The sequence below is a fragment of the Callorhinus ursinus genome, unplaced genomic scaffold (genome assembly GCF_003265705.2).
Source record: "Callorhinus ursinus isolate GAN/ISIS: 27379988/994484 unplaced genomic scaffold, GSC_fseal_2.0 scaffold13, whole genome shotgun sequence".
NCBI lineage: Eukaryota > Metazoa > Chordata > Mammalia > Carnivora > Otariidae > Callorhinus > Callorhinus ursinus.
In genome coordinates, this window is record NW_027397075.1 from 48,345,969 (window position 1) to 48,366,347 (window position 20,379).

The following is a 20,379-nucleotide window of genomic DNA, read 5'->3' on the forward strand; positions in this document are numbered from 1 at the left end:
GCACCAAATACATTTCAGTAAGTTCTTGTCAATTGCCATTTGTTATCTCAATTGTAATGGAAAAAAGAACCACTAGACGGAGCTAGGGCTTAAGAAATCACAGCTCTGAGTTGGGCGTCTGATGTGATCTTATGGAAGAAGTATCATTACTTTGATTTCAAAGCCTAGGCAAGCCTTACCTAACTCGGCTATTAGCCATCATTTATTCACTTTGTGCCCACACACGATGATGTCCACAATGGCCCAATTTATTTAGTCACTCAAATGATGACGTCTCACTGTGGTATAGCACTTCATGGTTTAGAGTGCTGCCCCTGGCATAATTATGTTTGATCTTCACTGTAACTCTGAGGCATTGCTGGGCAAGAATCAGTCCTTGTATTTTGAGACTAGTAAATGGAGATAGGGTATCTGCAATAGAATAGGATGAGTCAGGATGGTTAACCTAGACACTCGAGGTGGTGGGGTCTGCTTATCCTTCGTAAACATTTTTGTGTCGACTATTTATCTAGCCTGGAACTATCTAGAAAACTATCAACTCATTCTTTTTGTAAGGCATGGCCTCTGGCCACACCCACTGGGGGACATACAATATAAAAGACAGGTAAAGAGTCACCTGCAGGTGGAAATGGCCCAATGTAAGTGAGCACAGGAAAGTGAGCAAACGGGAGCTCCTGCCCAGAAACGTTTGGTGTATGTGATTCTTCATATCAGGGGCAGGTGTGGAGACCAGTACCTCATCCTTGTGGTGTAGACAGTCCTTCAAGCCAAGGTCGAGCATAATTATTACTTAATGTTAAATGTTGGGGAAGCTGCCCACCCCCTCCCTCCCACCCTCAGAAGCAAGTCCACCATTTTGACGTCTGTCAGTTTGTTCCTGTTCCCTAACCTCACACATTGACCATAACAGGTTGTGCTTCAGCAAAAAAAAGTGATGCATAGATACATATATTTTCTTGGCCTTTTGTGAAAATAGATGCTGGATAAGAGTGGGAATCAGGTCAGTCACTCAGCAAATTGATCAAACGTCCAGAGCCTGCATTTGTGCCTTTGGTTATCTTTAACAACTCAAGACAGTTCTTCTGGAGCTCGGTCAGTTGGTCAGTCTGCAAGTCTGACCTCTTAAATTCAACTTCTTTACTGCGGAAACACTGGCAACTTTCACAAATGAGGCTAACAAACCCTAAGGAGAGGCGGGAAGGTGTTCCAAGAGTCTCAGAGCTCCCAGAGACTCCGGCCTGAAACAGAGCGAAGGAAGAGGGTTACAGGATCATGTCCCCCCAGGACTCGTGGTAACCTTATTGGAAGTGACTCCACCAAGGACACGGCTCCAAACGTCGCCCTCTCCACCAGCCCAGGGCTCATGCCAAACCCATCGCCGGGCTGTGCCCAGAGGATGGCGCTGCTAACCCGGCCTCGGCCCACCGCTGCCCGGCGCTTCCCGGCCGCTGCGGGAGCCCCCCGCTCGCTCTCCCGCAGGCCGGCGGGGGGGGGGCAGAGCCCGGTAGGGGGCGCCCTGTCCCAGGCGCAGCGGCTCCCTCCGCCCACCCGGAAGCGGCTGCGGCGAGGCGAGCCTGGCGCGAGCGCTCTGCAAGGCGGGCGGCAGGTAGGGAGGCGCGAAGAGGGCGCGAGGGTGGCAGCCGGAGGGAGCCGCCGCCCCTGGCCGCCCGGGTCCCCGCGGGGCGCATGGGGCGCTTCGAGCCGGGATCGCGCGAGGGCCGGGCGCCCAGCTTCCTGCTGCCGTGAGAAGCCGTGCCGGGACGGCCCCAGGACCCCAAGCTGCCGGGAGGATGACCATGGCCGGGGGCAGGAGAGGACTGGTGGCCCCGCAGAACACGTTTCTGGAGAATATTGTCCGGCGGTCCAGTGGTAAGAGGTGCATTCGGATTTCGGTTACCCAGGCTTTTTTTCCGTGCCTCGATTGCCGACGCCTCCCGCCGCTCGGCGCCAGCAGATGCAGTAGAACCCGGAGCTCTGCTGGGAGCCGCGGCGCGGGCGTCCGGGGCTGCCTCCCGGAGGCAGGGCTAGGTGGGCAGGGTGGGGCGAGGTCTGTGGGCCCCCCATCCCAAGAGGAGAGCTCTGCTGGGGACGCCTTTGGGGGCCCTTCTCGCGCCTTCTCGGTCTCCTCTCCAGCGAGCGTGACAGCTGATGGGCAAAGTACTGGGAAAAGTGATGGGAAGCCGGACGCGGCAGGAGCAGCGCGCTCCCCATCGGCACTGCCCACCCCTCCGCGAAGGCTCGCGGGGCTCTCCGGCTGCACCCCAGGCGCCTCCTCTCCCCAGGGAGAGCCAGCAGAAGACACTGCTCGGGTCCGGGCCCCCGAGGGATGGGGGCGGCGGCTGCTTCCACCTTCCATCTGGCGGCTGAAAAGTCCGAGGTGTGGAGACGCGGGGATGTAGGGACGTGCTGCAGGTTACCCGCTTCCACCTCTTCACGCACCCACCCTCTTGGGGGTTAAGTGAAGGCTCCTGAGGGGCAGAGTTTCCTGGACTTAGATGGGAAATGGAGCGCATAGGTGCAGAGCTGGCCAAGCTGTCACAGGGACAAACCTGCCATAGTTCCTCTTTTCCAAACCTCAGCAGTGTTTTATGCTTATAAATCTTGCTCACCTAGACATTCCCAAGCTCACCAAGCCTGTAAATCTATCCCTTACCCAGTAAATGAGTGCTCCCCGCTCCTCTCTTTCTCTGTGGCATTAAGATGGACAGTGGCGTGAAGCGGGGGGACGGTGAGAGTCCTAGCAGCAGGGATGGAAAGGAAAACATTTCCGATACCTTTAGGACCCACAGCAAAGCATCCTGGCTAAAGCGTTTTGCAGAGCAGCTAGGAGGTGGGCATCTGGAAGGTGCAGTGCACACCCGGTCGTCAAAAGGCTGAAATGACCGGGGGCCAAGTCCGGAGATGCTCTTCACAGGCTCTGGGACTCCTCTCCTTCCAGAGGCAGAGCTAACTTGGGGAATAGGTTTTAAAAAATGCGGAAATATCACAGCTTTAGAGCCTTAAGGAGGAGCTTGTGTTAAAATCATGGGCTTCTATTTGGATTTAGTTAGGGATTCAGGGGAAGAGCATGAAAAGTGATTTATGCTCCCAAGAAATACTCTTTAATTAAAAAGTGATTTAAGTTTGGCTTACAACAAAAAACTTGTCGACTAGGATAGCATATTATTGTGTATTATTTAAATATTTTAGAAATGATCATTTATTGCGTGCCTCTTAAGAATAAGAGTATTGAAGAGTTTCTGGTTAGTCACCTTTCCCTTCAAGGTCTTCCTCACTCAAACGAACGGAGGTGGTTTTTAGAACAAGGTCACAGCTATTACCTGGGGATTCAAGGGGATGATAATTACTGCATGAATAGTCACAATGAACTCTTCTGTCATAAAAAAAAGCTAGAGGTGTTCATGGATTTTTAAATAAAATCACTAAGTAAGAGTTAATTGGCTGTGATAGCTGTGGTTATTGACCTCTTGGGGGTGTGGAGACAGTCTTGCAGATTTGGGGATCCCAGTGCCAGTGACACCAACTTTCTCATAAATATCAATGACAATTCCATTTTTGCGGGGTGGGGTGGAGGGTGAGGAGGCAGTGTTCTTTAAGGTATAGGGGAAAGCTTGTGTCTAATGTGTATCATCTAATGTTTTTGAGTGGAGAGGGAGGTAACAGAATCTTACCTGTAATAGTCATAAGGTTCCTTGGGCTTGTAGGAGGACCTTAAGAATGGTGGTACCAGGGGCACCAGGGTGACTCAGTCAGTGGAGTGTCTGACTCTTGATTTCCACTCGGGTTTTGATCTCAGGGTCCTAGGATCAAGCCCGGAGTCAGGCTCCCCACTGAGGATTCTTCCCCACCCCCACTCTCCTGCCCCTCCCCCTCTTGCACATCCTTTCTGTCTCTCTCAAATAAATACATAAATCTTAAAAAGAAAAAAGAATGGTGAAACTAATACCACACAAACACAAAATGAATCTTGGAGCTGAGAGGGCAGAATACTCTAGTTGATTTTCTTAGAGCCACTTCTCCTCTCTAAGCATATATAGAGTGTCAATAGACTAAGTAGCTGGCAATATTTTTAGCATTGACATTTTAATTTCAGCACCAATTCCAACAGCTTGACTTCAGCTAACCAACCAACCAAACGACATCAGCAACACAAACAAAACATCCTAGGAAAGTTGGATGGACTTTTAAAATTATCTATTATTTCAGAAGAAAATATTCTGGTCTTGACATGTGGGATTTAAGCTTTTAGTGATCCCTTTCATCACATTTCCAAAACACAAATAGAAGAAAACTATGTGGACTCTTGGAACTATCACGATATCTCCGTGCATTATTTTATTTTACCGTGATGGAAAAAAGTCTATTTAAAAATATTGATTTTTCTCCTCCTAAAATCCACTAGCCTTTTTTTGGACATTACAGTATTAAAATAGCAGTTTACCTTTAAATAGCAATACTTTCTAGATCATCTTTATTAAGCATTTTCTCCCAGTGATCTTATGCAGTATTATTGTTCCTTGTTTACAGATCAGAAAACTGAGCCCTAGGAATATTAAGTGACTTGTTCAAAGTGGGAAGCACACAGTGCCTGATGCAGGAGGTCTTTGGAGGGTATCGTTCTTCATTTTTTCTCCAGCCATCTGACAACTGTGCTTCTGGGTAATAGAACTGGCTTTGTCTTGGGGCATTTGAATATCTGGTATCTGGAATATCATAACCTGTAGGATTCGATGCTGTGTCGTCTGCCTCTCCTTCCCCATCTTTGTACAGATGAAGAAAGTGAAGCAAGCGCATTTCCTCAAATATTTAAGGGCAGAGCTGATGAGACCCGAAGTCCCTTGACCCCAGTGTCATGTTCCTCATGGTACACTCTGCAGTGACCTTCCTTGTATTACCATTATGTTCTCTAGAGAAGCTTAATTTCCCAGTGGAGACTGAATAAAATGTTACAACAACAAGAACAACATCCATTTTGGCTAACAGCCACACTACCACATCCAAACCGAGTAACAGGGCAAAGGAGAAGCTAATTCTGTTTTAAGGAAGGGTGGTATTTTCACCTTTTCACCTTTGTCAGTGGGTTAACTGAAGTCACTGGCAGGGAAACAGGCACTTACTTATTCAAGCACCTGTTATAAAGTATTAAATAACTTTAATCCTCATATACCAGCAGAGGAGGTGCAGTGTGTCCATTTAAGAGTTTCAAGAGCTAAGAATCTCAGGGTGCCTGGGCGGCACAGTCAGTTAGGAGTCAGCTTTCAGCTCAGATCATGATCCCAGGGTGCTGGGATTGAGCCCCGCATTGGGCTCCTTGCTCAGCGGGGAGCCTGCTTCTCCCTCTCCCACTACCCCCTGCTTGTGCTCTCTCGCTGTGTCTCTCTCTCTCAAATAAATAAATAAAAATCTAAAAAAAAAAAAAGGAATCCTTAGATTAAGTAATTTAGCTACAGTTAGTAAAAGGCAGAGTTAGAAAATGCAGTTAGAGGCACATCGGGGACTAGTCAGCAGCTGCGACAGGTTTGTTCATTCAAAACGATTTATTGAGTACAGTTATTGAACACTGGGGATATAGTGGGAATCCAGAAACCCTCCTTACTCCTTAGAAATTTACATTCTAGTGAATCTTGGTCCAAGCATCTTGACCCTTTCCATAATGTTTCTGCTTGCAGCTCTTATTTAGGGCTGGCATTGTGTTTAAAAAAAAAAAAAAAGCAAAAAACATTTTTAAGGTGTTTAACTGGTCTTGATAGGACTAAAATCTAGTTTAACTTTCTCTGATATATTCTGAAGTCCATTTGGAGGAGAGATTTAGTAGTTACCTGCTTTTTGGATAGTTACAAGTAGTTAGCAGGAATAATTAACTATTCCCCAGATTTTGCTTATGGTCATGTCAGTGATCATTTCAAATCCTTCTGTTGACTTTCTTACCAGCCTGTTTCTCTTTATATTCATGATTGGAAAGTGTTGTTCCAGAATATTTTTTGATGGTTGCTTAAATCCAGGCACTTACTGTCTTAGGAAGGCTGGCAGACCTTCGTGCCAGGAAACTAAAAAAATATTACCCTAAATGGTCCCATTCTAGGCAGAACATATGTTTTAGTGTTCGGAAACCTATATCAAACAATTGTAGGTGCCAGTAAGAATCCATGCACATTAGCAGGAGTGAAACATAGCACATTTTGGTACAGATTTATGTACATGTATAATTTACAGATTGCTAAATCAGCTGTGTTTTTGTATAGTGTTAAGTTGGTTCAGGTTGTTGATATAATTAGTACACAAACAGGATGAAAGCCGAGGGTAATGTTGTGTCTCCTCCTAGATGTGTTGAGCCACAGTAATATTTATAAAACAAAACTGGTTGAAATCCATTGTTGCTCTGAAACGGGAATAGATGATAATCTGGATTATTACCAGCTCAGTGGAGCCTGTTTTTTTCTTGTAATGTGTTCTAAGATAACCTTCAGCCAAGGCTCTGCTGTCTTGCTCTGGAAGTGTCAAAGAGTTAAATCTAGTGACTGCTATCAGCTCGGAGACAGGGAGGATGAAGGCTTCTGATTTAACGGAAGGCAATAACATTTCCAAACTCCATGGTTTTTATGAAATCCCCCTATTTTTATAATCGATTGTAGAAGAAGAAATGCATTTGAGGAACACTGTGGGCGAATTGGATCTTTGGCTTCATTCTTTCTGACACCAGCTCTTCATTTATGATTGGGCCTCAGTTGGCAGTGGTTTCTCCAGCATTACCTTGAAGTCCCTCAATTCTTCCCCTCCCCTTTATTTTTGGTTAGTTAATGGCTTGTATGCAAACACTTAAAAAGTATTTGTTATTTATTCAAAGGAATCACTTTCATAAAGTGAGTGTCTGCTTTGTACATTTAGGATATTTGGACCATGGGTTTTTGTTGTTGTCGTTGTTGTTTTGTTGTTTAGTTTTTTTTTCTTTAAGGGGCCACACCTGTAACTGGTGAGAAAGAGAAATAGAATCATAGAATCTTAGGTCTGAAGGGACATTCTTAATATTTGTTTTCCAGTGTTCGAATGTCTCCAGAATTTTCCTCTCCGTTTATCCAGCCTGTGCTTGAAGAGCGTCAGGGATGGGACACTCACTTTCTTACAAGGAATGCTCTGTTTTTGAGTAACTGTAATTGTGAACTAGTTTCTCTTGTCTTGCTTCGCCTTCCCTTCTCTTCCCTCCCCTCCCGTTCTTTTCTCTTTTCTCCTCCTCCTCCTCTTTCTTTTCTTGTTGGTATTCTTTGGTCTCACCCAAATCTGTCCTCTTACAGGTCTGCCCCATAGAACAAAACTGACCTAGTTCACTCCTTTTTCCACCAGAAAACCAAAAATTTTTTTTGTGGTGGTGGTTATTTGATAATAGTCTTCCTACCTTGATTCTTCTCCCTTGTTTTTTTTTTTTAACCTTTTTGATTGTATAATACCAAAACAGAAAACACATAAAATAATTTTGTGCAGCTCAACACATTTGTATTAAGTAAATACTGTGCTGTCACCATCATGCCAAGAAATAGAATCTTGCCAGCTCTCCAGAATGCCTTGGAACCCTTCCTGATCCCAGCTCCCTTACTCTCCGAAGGGAGCCATCTTCTGATTTTATGCTGGTCACTTGCTTGCTTTTCCTCCTAATTTTACCACCTTGTTTTATATTTCTGAACACCTACAGGTTAATTTTTTATCTGTTTCTGAGGTTTATATGCATGGGGCCATACAGCGTGTGTTCTTTGGTCAGCTGGAGATTCACCCATGTTGTTACGTGTGTCGTTGGCTCATTTTTGCTGAGGTGTATAGTTCATGGTATGACTACACTACACATTTATCCATTCTGCACTTGATGGCCATGATTCTACACATTTATCCGTTCTGCACTTGATGGACATGCATTGGTTCACAAACTGGCCCCTGTACACGGAAGGCGAGGATATACCGAAGAAAGAGGCAGAGCACTCCAGGTGGCTATGTGGCAGGCTTAGTAAGCAAGGGAATTTACTTCGGAGGCTTGTCTTGGGCCACTGAAAGACAAGTAGATCTCCGCACCCACTACCAGAATCTGAAAAGTTTATATACAGGCCTTAACTGGGCTCATCACTCTACCTCCTTGCCAAAACTTGGCATTTTCTCCTTTTTTCCCTTTAGTAGGGACATTGCCCAAAGAGTCTAGTAACTCATAAAACAGGGTCATTTAGAGTTATGTTAATAGCACATGAACAAAATGAAATGAAAACAAAACTTGCTCTTGTCCTTGGGGAGGCATCAGTATCTAGTGTGTGCTGAAATGTTCTCACAGTCTGAACTCCCTCACACACGCTAGTAAATGACCTGAAAGACTAGCACAGTTAGAATTGTGTGCAAAGGGTACGTGCAAGGGTGTGTGTGTGCAGACGCGCGTGTGGATGTGTGTATTTAAACTGAGAACACTAAACCCCAGGGACAGAGATTATGGAAGAATCAGAGCTGGAAGTGAGAAGGAAATAGGAAGTGAATGATTTATGTTTATTTTAGTGAAAGGCGGAAAGTGACTGATGGAAGGAAGGGCAGAGGTGAAGGAGGAATGAAAAATCAAAGACAAAGTAAAATGAAAAGTAAAGGCTCGCTTATGGGTTCAGCTTCACAAACATGGTGCCTGATACTGAGCTAGAGGCTGAGCATACCAAAATGAGGGAGACTTTTGTGATATTGAGTCTCATCGAGGGATTTATGATGAAGACCAACACGCCCTATAAACCTCGAAAGATTTAAGAGATGTTATGTCAGCAGAACACACACCACACATTTTCCCCTTATAAATGCCTTACCCCAAAATTATTCTTGGATTTTACAGCCATTTCTTTTTCTGTGAGTTGGAATGTGGGATGACTAGATCCCTGAAGTCAATTTAAAGAAGATTGCAGAATGTGTGAATCTTTGTTTCGGTGGGTGGAAGTTTTCCTAAAAAAATCTCATTCCTCTGGGATATCTCATTGCTCTAACTTCTTTGGCATGCTATCTTGGTTTGTTCAGTCATTGTGAGTTTTCAGCTGTTGACTTTAAAAATAAAACAGTTATTTTACCAGCAAAAGTGGGTTGATTCAGGAATAGCAGAGAATTGCAATTTGGGACAAGCAGACTGTGGCAGAAATGACAGGATAGTCCAACAAAGGAGAGGAACATTATTTTATGGAGAAGAAGGAGGAAGTTAGAAGGGGTTATTTCAAACAAACATTCATGGGAGAAAGGCAGGAATTCAGGGTGATGATGGTTTCTCATTGGCTGGGTTGCTGAGGTGGTCAATTCTTATAGGAGACACAGTGCACATCATTTCCTATTGGGCCTGTAGCTGATGATGATTCTTCCCTGTTGAGGGTTCTTCTCTTGGGGATCTGTATGTAATGGACAGTTTTAATTTATTTTTATTTTTATTTTTATTTTTTTTAAAGATTTTATTTTTATTAATTTGACAGAGAGAGAGAGAGAGAGAGAGAGCGAGAGCAGGAACACAAGCAGGGGGAGTGGGAGAGGGAGAAGCAGGCTTCCCGTGGAGCAGGGAGCCCGATGTGGGACTCGATCCCAGGACCCTGGGATCATGACCTGAGCCGAAGGCAGACACTTAACGACTGAGCCACCCAGGCGCCCTAATTTTTTTTTATTATGTTATGTTAGTGACCATCCAGTACATCATCAGTTTTTTTTATTATGTTATGTTAATCACCATACATTACATCATTAGTTTTTGATGTAGTGTTCCATGATTCATTGTTTGCGTATAACACCCAGTGCTCCATTCAATACGTGCGCTCCTTAATACCCATCACTGGGCTACCTCATCCCCCACCCCCCTCTCCTCTGAAACCCTCAGATTGTTTCTCGGAATCCGTAGTCTCTTATGGTTCATCTCCCCCTCTGATCCCCCCCTTTAGTTTTCCCTTCCTTCCCCTAATGTCCTCTGCGCTATTCCTTATGTATGTTCCACAAGAATGAAACCATATGCTAATTGTCTTTCTCTGCTTGACTTATTTCACTTAGCATAATCCCCTCCAGTTCCATCCATGTCGATGCAAATGGTGGGTATTCATCCTTTCTGATGGCTGAGTAATATTCCATTGTATATATGAACCACATCTTCTTTATCCTGTAGTGGACAGTTCTTGATGTTGAGTGGTACATCAGGAGAGCTCCCCTTTCTGGCCTCCCCACTCCCATTTTAGTAAGGTATCCCTTTATTAATTTTCACACAGCATGTCCTAGATGCTGGGATTGGTTTGGTGCTCTGGTGGTTCTCCATGCACATGCAGTCTGGGCAAACACACTGCGGTCTGACCAACTTCAGTATCTCCTCAGTTCTCATGGTCTCTCCTCTAACGGTCCTGTGCTGCTGTGAATGACCAACTACCAAAAACTCTTCCGATTGGGGTGCCAGTAATCAGAATGTTTGCTTACTCATCCTAAGATTGCTCATTTTGTAAATTGAAATGACAGTCTTTTGATTAGTCCTATGTTGCATAAAACTGAGTTCTCAAATTAAATGAGTCAATTCTTTTTTTTTTTTTAGATTTTATTTATTTATTTGAGAGACAGAAAAAGAGAGCACGAGTGGGGGGTGGTGGCAAGGGAGAGGGAGAAGCAGACTCCCCGCTGAGCAGGGAGTCCGATGTGGAGCTCTAACCCAGGACCCCGGGATCACGACCTGAGCCGAAGGCAGACGCTTAACCGACTGAGCCACCCAGGCGCCTCTCTAAACAGATTTTTCAGTTTTAATTTTCTTTTGTTTCTTCTCAGCAGTATTGGTATTGAACTGAGTAGAGTTCTAGCTCCTACCACAACGGTTGTGCTTGGAGCCTTTTCGTGGGTCAGTGTATTGCCCATCTTGTGTTTGCCTTCCTAGAGCCCTTCTCTTTTCTTCTCCAACCTGCTCTGTGTCTGGGAGACTGACCTGTATGGATTATGTCCGTAGGTTCCCTTGCTGCCTGGCTTCTGGCTGGCTTCAGCTTGTGGGGCACACCACCATGAGAGAGGAGGGAGAATTTATTTACTCTGTGCTATTTATTCTCCCAGTTTCCTCCCTCCCTCCCTCCCTCCCTCCATTGTAGCCTAGCTCTTCTCCCTTGATTAAAGGTTACATATCCAGCTCGCTCTCTTTGGGTCTGGGGAGGGCTGAATATCTTAAAGTTTCCAAGCGTTACTAACCCTGGGGGTGCTGCCTGTCCCTGAAGTTTTCCTCAGAGGTGTTCTGGGGGCAGGCTGCAGCTGGCTGGTACTACCTCTCAACATCTGATTATGCGCATCTCTTCCCCATTCTGGGTTCTGGGACTTTGCCTTGGTAGCTTTAAATCTGCTATGCTGATGCGCAGCAGGATGGGTTAGAAGGTCAGGGGTTTGCCCCTCAGAAATTGGCCAGTGGTATATATCATTTGACATGATTTATTAACAGGCTACTGCTGATATCTCACCTGTGCCTTCGTAAATAGTTGCATTATTTAACGCTCTAACTATCTGAGTGCGTTGTTATTTCCCTGCCGGGACTGACGGATAGAACCAGTTACTTACTTGTTCTCTGGATCAAGTACTTTCTCAACCTTTTGTCCAGACCAGCTGTAATCGTGGGGGTGAACTTGGTGAGGGGATGTGCGTTCAGGTACTTCTTTCAACTTAACAAAAAACACCTGTGTTCTGCCTGCTGAAGTCAGCCTACCTTTGCTTTTCCACTCGGCGACTTGGTCACCTAGGGGTAGAGAGCTGCTTTCACATTCCTTCTCCATCTTTCTTCACTGTCATGATCTCAGAAGTCAGGAAAGACCATAGGTAAACTGGGACTTTGTCAAAGACATGGGAAGCCAGGTACTGCTAGTCAGAAGCACCGATTAGAATTATTGGTTACAGTTGTGACCTTGGACAGAGAGCCTTTCTCACCTGTGTGCCTGGCAGTGTGCCAGGGGTTTTGCATGCTTTGCCTCCTCTGACCTTCAGCGTGACTCTTGTCCTGTGGGTGCTTTCATTATTCCCGTTCCGCCCGTGCAGACACTGAGGTTTAAAGCGACTAAGCTGATTGCCCTCCATTAATTTCTAATAGTAGAATCTCTAGGGACTCGCTAAGAATGCAGATTCTCGGGCCCTACCTCATCCGAATCTCTGGGCAAGGGGCCCAGCTGCTGTGTTTTCCCGAGCCCTCCAGGCATGGTAGGGTTGGTATCGAACTGATTAGAGAACCACTGCTTTTGAGACCCAACCCCATGCGGTTTCTTACCTGAGAGCCACATGGTTGGCTGCTCGGGTGTGTGGATGGAGGAGGGTGCCTGTTGGAGGGCGAGTGAACTTTTTCTCTATAGCCTTTCAGTTCATGTTCCAGTTTCTCTCACATGCCATCCCTGCCTCGGGTGGCAGGTAGTGTTTCAGGGTGTGAAATCTCTCCAGGGAACTGCTGAGCCCTGCTAGCCCCCTCCGTGGCCAGATCCCTCTGGAATTTTGAAGTTGTGGTTTCCTCTGCTGCACGTGTACCACCTCCCCATCTACTTTTTGTCTCCCAGAAACAGAGCTCATGCCTTTATTTGTTGTTGTGTATATGGCTTTCAGTTTCCAAGCCGTCCTTCCAGAAGGAGGAAATACACGGTTGTGATCCATTTGCCATTTTGAGGTGAAAACTGATACTTTCCGAAGACCGAGGAGGCCCTCAATTCTAGTCATTCTCCCTCTGTCAGATAGAGTAACACTTGAGGGGCGCCTGGGTGGCTTAGTTGGTTAAGCTCAGGTCATGATCCCAGGGTCCTGGGATTGAGTCCCACATTGGACTCCCTCCTCTGCAGGGAGCCTGCTTCTCCCTCTGCCTGCCCCTCCCCCTGCTTGTGCTCTCTCTCTCTCTGTCAGATAAGTAAATAAAATCTTTAAAAAAAAAAATAAAATGACACTCGATACTTTTTCCGCCTAGCGAGCACGTCCAGGGTTGTGTTCCAGCCCAACTTTCAGAGAATGTGCCATTTTTCCTCTGTTGTTCTTGACAATGACAGAACTAAAACAATTTAGTAATGACATTGTTGTCCTTTATTCAAGGGAAAAACAATCCATGGACTGGGGGAGTGCCATGCCTCACAGTCAGTGGAGGCTCTTCCAGAGGGATTTGGGGCCAAGAGCGGGTTTTATATGGCATTAGAAGAGGCAATGTGGAAACATGGCAGCAGGATGGTTAGAAGGTCAGGGGATTTCCTCACAAGACTAGCAGGTCTTGTTTTCTAGGTAAGGTAGGCCAGCTACAGCTGAGTTGGACGATTGGGATCGGTGTATGTGAGGCACCCTTGACAGTGAGGCGTTTTCCCTAAGTGTGGGCTGACTTAGGTTTAGATTTGTGACATGGGCTGGGCCATGGGGGCAGCCACCATTTTGTAGACCCCAGAGTACGAATTAGCTATCATTCTCTCCCCCAGCTTCCCAATCCCTACTTTCCAATTGTCTCTATGCCTTCTCTTTGAATTTTTTTTTTTTTCTCTTTCTCTATCTCCCTCTGGCTCTTAGTCTCTGGCTCGCTCAGTCTCTCCTGCTCGCTCTTCCAATGGGCCTACCTTCTCTGCTCACTCATTCTCTAGGTCTTGCTATAGGTGTCTTGCTCTCGGGTGCCTATTCTCCAGCTCTGGCTGAAGCCTCTCTTTCCATTGTAACTTACTGACTTAATCAAAGTGTATTTATGTAGGATATGAAAATTAGAGGCAAAGCAAGTGATTATTGAATCTCTTGGGAGTTCAGTTTGTAATGGGCCGGGATTGGGCCTTTGACAATTTAGAAGAGTGATTTTCATGGAATTTTATTGTTGAAAAGCACAATAGAACCAGAACATGACTGCTGCTGGTATTAAGAGTTTAGATGTTTATCGGGCTCCCTGCTCAGCAGGGAGTCTGCTTCTCCCTCTGACCCTCTTCCCTCTGGTGCTCTCTATCTCTCATTCTTTCTCTCTCAAATCAATAAATAAAATCTTAAAAAAAAAAGGTTCAGGCAAGTTGAATTATGGTTTTCTTGTCTTTGTCTAGTGCTATGTACATACTTCTTGTTCTCATCATTTATCTCAATGATGTTTTTTCTATTGTTTCAAAGAAAAGCAAAAGATAATTTTACTCAAACTTGCTTTTTGTAAGAGCACTGATATCCTTAGTAATCTGTAACAGTGAAAGTATCACAAAGATGTGTTCCCTTCTAAGAGAAATATCTCTAGTTCTTAGAAGCATATTGTGTAATGCATATTGCAGGCCTCTAAATAACCAGCGTGTACAGGAACAATACATTTGAGTGAACTGCTGATGGCCCAAACTGAGTCACTTGTTAAGTCATTGCTTCAGTTAGTCTCTTCTTTGTTATTTGTGGTAATGAGGATGAAAAGCAGTTTTCTAACAATTTCTTTTTAGAATAGCTCTGTGTTATGCTTTAGGGGCAAATGGTAGGTTTGGAATGATGTTGACCCGTCTCACTCACTGCAATGTGACTTAGCTCATGCCCCATTAGCTGGAGAAACTTTATGTGGTGTGGGGAGGGGACTCTTTCAAATTTTAAGAGAGTGTGTGTTATTCTACAAACCAGAGGAAAACTGTGTGGGCTGAGGAAGGTTGAATTTGGGAAACCTTACATTTACTTGCGTGCGCTCTTACAGCTAAAGACCTTCAGGGGGTGAAAAGGCATCGGAGGGAGGCAGTAGAATCTATCTAATTTGCATCAAAGACCTGGAGACACAGGGAACTTTCAGATGAGAGCCAATGAATAAATCATGGCATGGGCAGCCAAGTTGAACCTACACATTTTCCTGAAAAATGTAACAGGGACTTGATCAGTTCAGAGAATATGAATTTGGAGGCAGGCGTGGTGCTTCAGAATGGGCCACTGGCTGACTGGAAGTCACACATTCTACGTGCAAAAGCTGTATGTATAGGGGCACCTGGGTGGCTTAGTCGGTTAAGCATCCGACTTGATTTCAGCTTGGGTCATGATCTCAGGGTCGTGGGATCAAGCCCCGTGTCAGGCTCCATGCTCAGCACTGAGTCTGCTTGTCCCTCTTCCTCTGCTCCTCCTCCTGTGTTCTCTCTCTGTCTCTCAAATAAACAAATAAATAAAATCTTAAAAAAATAGCTATATGTATAGTCGAGAGCTTATGTCTTACTTGGATTTTAATAGATTCCAAAGACACATCTGGGCATTTTCTGTATATATAAACTGACCTACCAACATGTGATTTCTGTCTACCGTAGACTCCCTTGACAACATGGTATCCTTTTACATGAATATGGCACATCCTATCATGTGTCCAAATCCAGATAGCTCCACTGAGCAAAAGCCCAGTACAGCATGATTCACCTGAAATGTATCACTTCCCACCGAGTTACATTTAGAAGGCGCTTCTGCTATTTTTAAAGTGACCTAGACTCTACAGAGTCCAGCATTTAGAGAAGTGATAGTTCAGGGTTATGACTGGTTACTCTACATGGGTGGGTACTTGCAGGTTGCAGAGGCATCATCTGATTTGTTCTTTGTTATGAATCCAGTTACTTAGAGAGTCAGATTTTATTGCTGCCAGGAGCATAGAAAATTTGTAGTTCATCTCCACTGAGACCCAGAGAGCTGAAGTGATATACCCACGCAGCTCTTTAGGGACTACACTGCCACTAGGACCCAACTTGTCCCCATGTTTGTTCTTTCAGATGGTGCTCTGGGGACCCTAGGGATTGCTGGGGAAGGGTGGGTTAATAGGGTGTCTTTCACCCCTCCTTCTCCCATTGGTTTTCATTGTTGACTAGGTTCCTTGGTGCTTCTCCATAGAATCTCATGGCCTCTGTCTTACCAGATGCCCTCTGCTTGTAGAATGTCCATGTGGTGCCTCCAGTGGTGTAGCTCAGTGCTCGCCTGGCAGCTCAGGGCTCCCAAGAGTGCAGAAGCAGACCTTTCAGACCTTCAAACTTAGGCCTGGGATTGGCATAGCATCCATTCTACTGCAGTGTGTTGGTCAAAGCAAATTGCAGACCCACCCAGATTCAAGGGGTGGGAACTAAACCAGGGCATGAATGTGAGGAGGCATGGTTTATTGGGGACTACCAGTGTAATCTCAACTGTTGATAGTGATGCTTTGTACCAGCTCTCAGAGTCATGGGCCTGAGACATGTCAGGGGTTGGTCTCTAGTATATATATATATATATTTTTTTTTTTTTTTTCAAAAAGAAGAAAATGAAAAGGACTTAAAGCACAAGGAGTGTTCTGGAGGGGATCGTATTACCTCTTCCTTTGTAGGTATTTTATGAAGACTTTCACCAGTGTGATTTGGCAGAGCCAGGGGGCAGGAAAGCAGATGACCTCTGAATACCCTGTGGGATCTTGGAGCTTTGATCCATGTTAATGTGTTGGAGCCTATTTAACTTTCATTCCTCCAGATTTTTATCCAAGTGAAGATGGCCTGAAGGAGCCACTTGAAAGTCAAAATACAGTATTAGCTTTATGGCAGTTAAACTGGATTGGAGAACATGCAATGCCACCTGTCTCCCTCCTCAAGCCTAGGCTTCTAGACCATGAGTCACTGACCTACTCCTAGAGGAAGAAGCTGGAGATGACAGAGCAGAGGGCTGGCAGAGCTGTTCCAGTGGGTTCTTTTCTTTTTCAAGTAGGCTTCACACCCAGCGTGGAGCCCCATGCAGGGCTTAAATTCACAACCCTGAGATTAAGACTTGAGCTGAGGTCAAGCGTCGGATGCTTGACTGAGTCACCCAGGTTACCCCCCCGCCCCGAGCTGGGTTCTGGGACAGGTAGCTCGGGCCCTCTTTCCCCCCACCACACCAGGCACAGGCAAGTCTGAGAGGTCAGTACACACAGTGGATTCTCCCTGCCTTTGAGATTCCTACTGATACCTTGATCAATCTACATAGGCAGGTATAAGTGAGGGGGGTGAAGAAAGGGGTCAAAGTATTCATTATAACACTTCTTTCTGGGGATAGGTAGATACCCCTTCCTCTCAGTGAAAGCCCCAGGTGTGGAAAGATAAGTGTTGCCTTCATAAAAGCTATTTATCAAAATAGAGCTTTATAGAGGTACTGTATTCTGCCAAACCTAGAGCCCTGGAGTGCTATCAAGGACTTTGAGGGAGCTGCAGAATTTGTGAGCTATGGTTCTGCTGATTCTGTTAAAGATTATTTTAGAGCATCATACAGCTAAGAGCTTTGGCTTTGGTGTTTGTGATGGTTAGTTTTATGTGTCAACTTGATTTGGTTAAAGAGTGTGGAGATATGTGGTCAGATATTATTCTGAGTGTTTCTGTGAGAGTGTTACATTTATTTTATTTATTTATTTTAAATATTCCACCAGTCTTTTTTTATTAAGATTTTATTTATTTATTTGTCCGAGAGAGAGAGAGAAAGAGAGCACAAGCAGAGGGAGGGGCAGGCAGAGGGCGAAGCAGGCTCCCGCTGAGCAGGGAGCCTCATGTGGGACTCGATCCCAGGACCCTGGGATCATGACCTGAGCTGAAGGCAGACGCTTAACTGACTGAGCCACCCAGGCGTCCCTGAGTGTAACATTTAAATCAGTAGACTGAGTAAAGCAGATGGATCTCCCTAATGTGGGTGGGCTTCATCTAATCAGTTGAAGGGCTGAATAGAACAAAAACCTGACTTTCCTCTGAATAAGAGGGAATTCCTTCTGCCTGACTACTTTTAAGCTGGGACATTGGTTTCTTCCTGCGTTTGGGTTTGAAATGAAACATTGGCTCTTCCTCGGTCTACACCATGAGCTCTCCTGGTTCTTAGGCCTTTAGATTTGAACTGGAACTACATCATTGGCTCTCTTGGGTCTCCAGCTTGACAGATCTTGGGATTTGTCATCCTTCATGATCACAGGAACCAATTCCTTATAATAAATCTCTCTTTCTTTCTCTGGATTCACACATACACACACACACACACACACACACACACACACACACACACACGTACACACACACCCCTTATTAGTTCTGTTTCTGTGAACCCTGATACAGTGTTAGGCAGTCCCAGCTTTATTAGATGTATGGCCTAGGAAAAATTTTGTCAATCTATTAAGGCTTTTTGCAATATTTATAAAAATGGGTTAATACTAATGTCTACCTATCTCAGGTAGTAATGACCCAGTGACTATTAATGCATGCAGTCTTGATGGTGATGATGCCCTTTTCACCAATGAAGAATGGCAGATTTCCTGATATTTCTCAGATCAAAATTTCCAAATCTCTTATATCCAGATCAAGCCAATTCTGCTGCAGTCTTAGGAGATTATGTTTTTTTTTTGATGTTTTGTCCATGCAAAGGGATACTTTCCTAATTGAGTTTTGTTTGGCTTCAAAATAAGTTTTCACATACTCAGTTTGGAAAATAGTAAATAATCCCAGAGTCATTTATGTTTGGATGTGGAATGCATGTCTCTCTACTTGGCTAGAAAGTCCGTATCACTTCGCTAGAGCCCTCTTATTTGGCATTCTTAACCAGCGGGAGTACAGCCAACCACCTGGAGGAATTAAGACTTAGTTGAACAAAATTGCTGTCATGGAGTTCTTGCACCACAGTTTATGCAGCCTTTTCAGGAGATTCCCACTTTCTGAGTCTGTCTCTTTTTATGCAGACATACTTCTGGAGACATGGTAGCAAACCAACTCAGACCCACCTAGGCTCACTTCTTTATTTTATTTAACAAAGTTTATCTCCCTCAGAAGCTCCCACTCCACTGAACAGCAAAGGGAGACTCTGAACATCCCAGTTAGTAGTATCTCAGGCTCTTCCATTTTAATTATTCTTTTTTGGGTAACTCAGTTTCTTGTGTTGAGAATCCAATTCTGCCCAACCCATTGCTTACCCCTCTGATAGTGTGTGGGGTGGAGGCAGGCACTTGCACCACCTCGGAGGCCTCAGATCCCCAGTGCAAGACCTTGTCTCCCCCCTGCCCCAGTTTCTTGGGTCTCTGGCAATGGCCTCTGTTTGGGTCACTAGATGACTAGCTGAACTTACATTCTGTTCCTTGGATTGAACAGAACTTGATACCCTGCCGCAACCCAGCACATACTCACTTGTGTGTGTGTGTATATGTGTGTAGTATGTGTATGTGTATGTATGTGTGCGCATGCATATGTGTGTGTTGTGTATGTAACTCAGTCAGCCCCACTGGCTGTGCAACTCACCTCTGATATTTGCCTGAACCCCTAAGTCAGGCAGTTTGACACACAGTCTTTGGCTACAGGGTCACTTCACTCCACTGCGATAACCATCTGCTTATGCAACTTCAGCCCTAGTGGCGTAGTTAGGAGCTTCTGGATCCTTTCCAGAATCCATGGTTGCTGAAGGAGGGGCTCAGGAAGCTAACACAGCCAGGTTTGCTATGTAGTGGTGTGGTTGGGAGCTTCTGGATCCTTTCCAGAATCCATGGGAGCTGAGGGGGTACTCAGGAGGCTAATATGGCCAGGTTTGCTCTGCAGCTCTTTTAAGTGGCCAGTGTGGCATCCTTTCCCACCCCTGAAAGTCAGATGGGGATCTAGGCACAAAATTTCCGCTCCTCTCCTGTCCTCATCTGTCACTATGTGGAAGCGGGACTGTTATAGAATAGGTCAGCACACTAAGTTTAAGAAGTGGGAGGTGATAATTTGCAAGTGAGGCAAGAGACCAAACATTAAAAAATCTAGACAGGGGAATGCAAACATTTAGATGAGGAATAATTACTTCTTTGTACATCAATATTTCCTGAGGACATCATTGTAGATCACAAAGTACAATCATAATGTATGGTGACAATAATGGCAATGTTGACTCACCAATTAAAGGTCTCATTATACTTAGTGTTTTTCTAGGAAGGCAAATTTAATGTGTTACAAAGATTTTCATAGAAATGGTCTGATTTTAGTACTTAATGGAATAAGAGGGAGACAATGTAACATGATGATTAAAAGCATGGGTTTTGAAGTCAGGTAGACCTAGATTCAAATCCTAACTCTAACCTGCTATGACTGACTGTGTCCTCAGAGGCTTAGTGTACTTGTGAGTAAAATGATGAAATCCGTGACACTTCATTTAGCAAAGTAATACCACTTCGCAGAGATTGTTATGAAGATCAAAAAACCCTCCCCTTCTAGAAACATCGCCAAAGGCACGGGAAGCCAGGGCAAAAATGAACTATTGGGATTTCATCAAGATAAAAAGCTTTTGCACAGCAAAAGAAACAGTCCACAAAACCAAAAGACAACCGACAGAATGGGAGAAAATATTTGCAAATGACATATCAGATAAAGGGCTAGTATCCAAAATCTATAAAGAACTTATCAAACTCAACACCCAAAGAACAAATAATCCAATCAAGAAATGGGCAGAAGACATGAACAGACATTTTTCCAAAGAAGACATCCAAATGGCCAACAG

General features: G+C 44.8%; 1 protein-coding gene across 4 annotated transcripts in view; it reads left to right on the forward strand.

The window, feature by feature from the left end:
* Positions 1-1,607: 1,607 nt before the first annotated feature.
* Positions 1,608-20,379, forward strand: part of KCNH1 (potassium voltage-gated channel subfamily H member 1) — a 378,415-nt gene continuing 359,643 nt past the window's right edge. For 3 of the 4 annotated variants that reach the window (XM_025877844.2, XM_025877845.2, XM_073900232.1), the window contains exon 1: positions 1,608-1,869. In XM_025877844.2, the coding sequence (XP_025733629.1) occupies positions 1,791-1,869 (79 nt within the window). In that variant the 5' untranslated portion in view covers positions 1,608-1,790. Of the gene's footprint in view, positions 1,877-20,379 lie in introns of all 4 variants that reach the window. The other variant, XM_073900230.1, reaches the window with a different exon arrangement.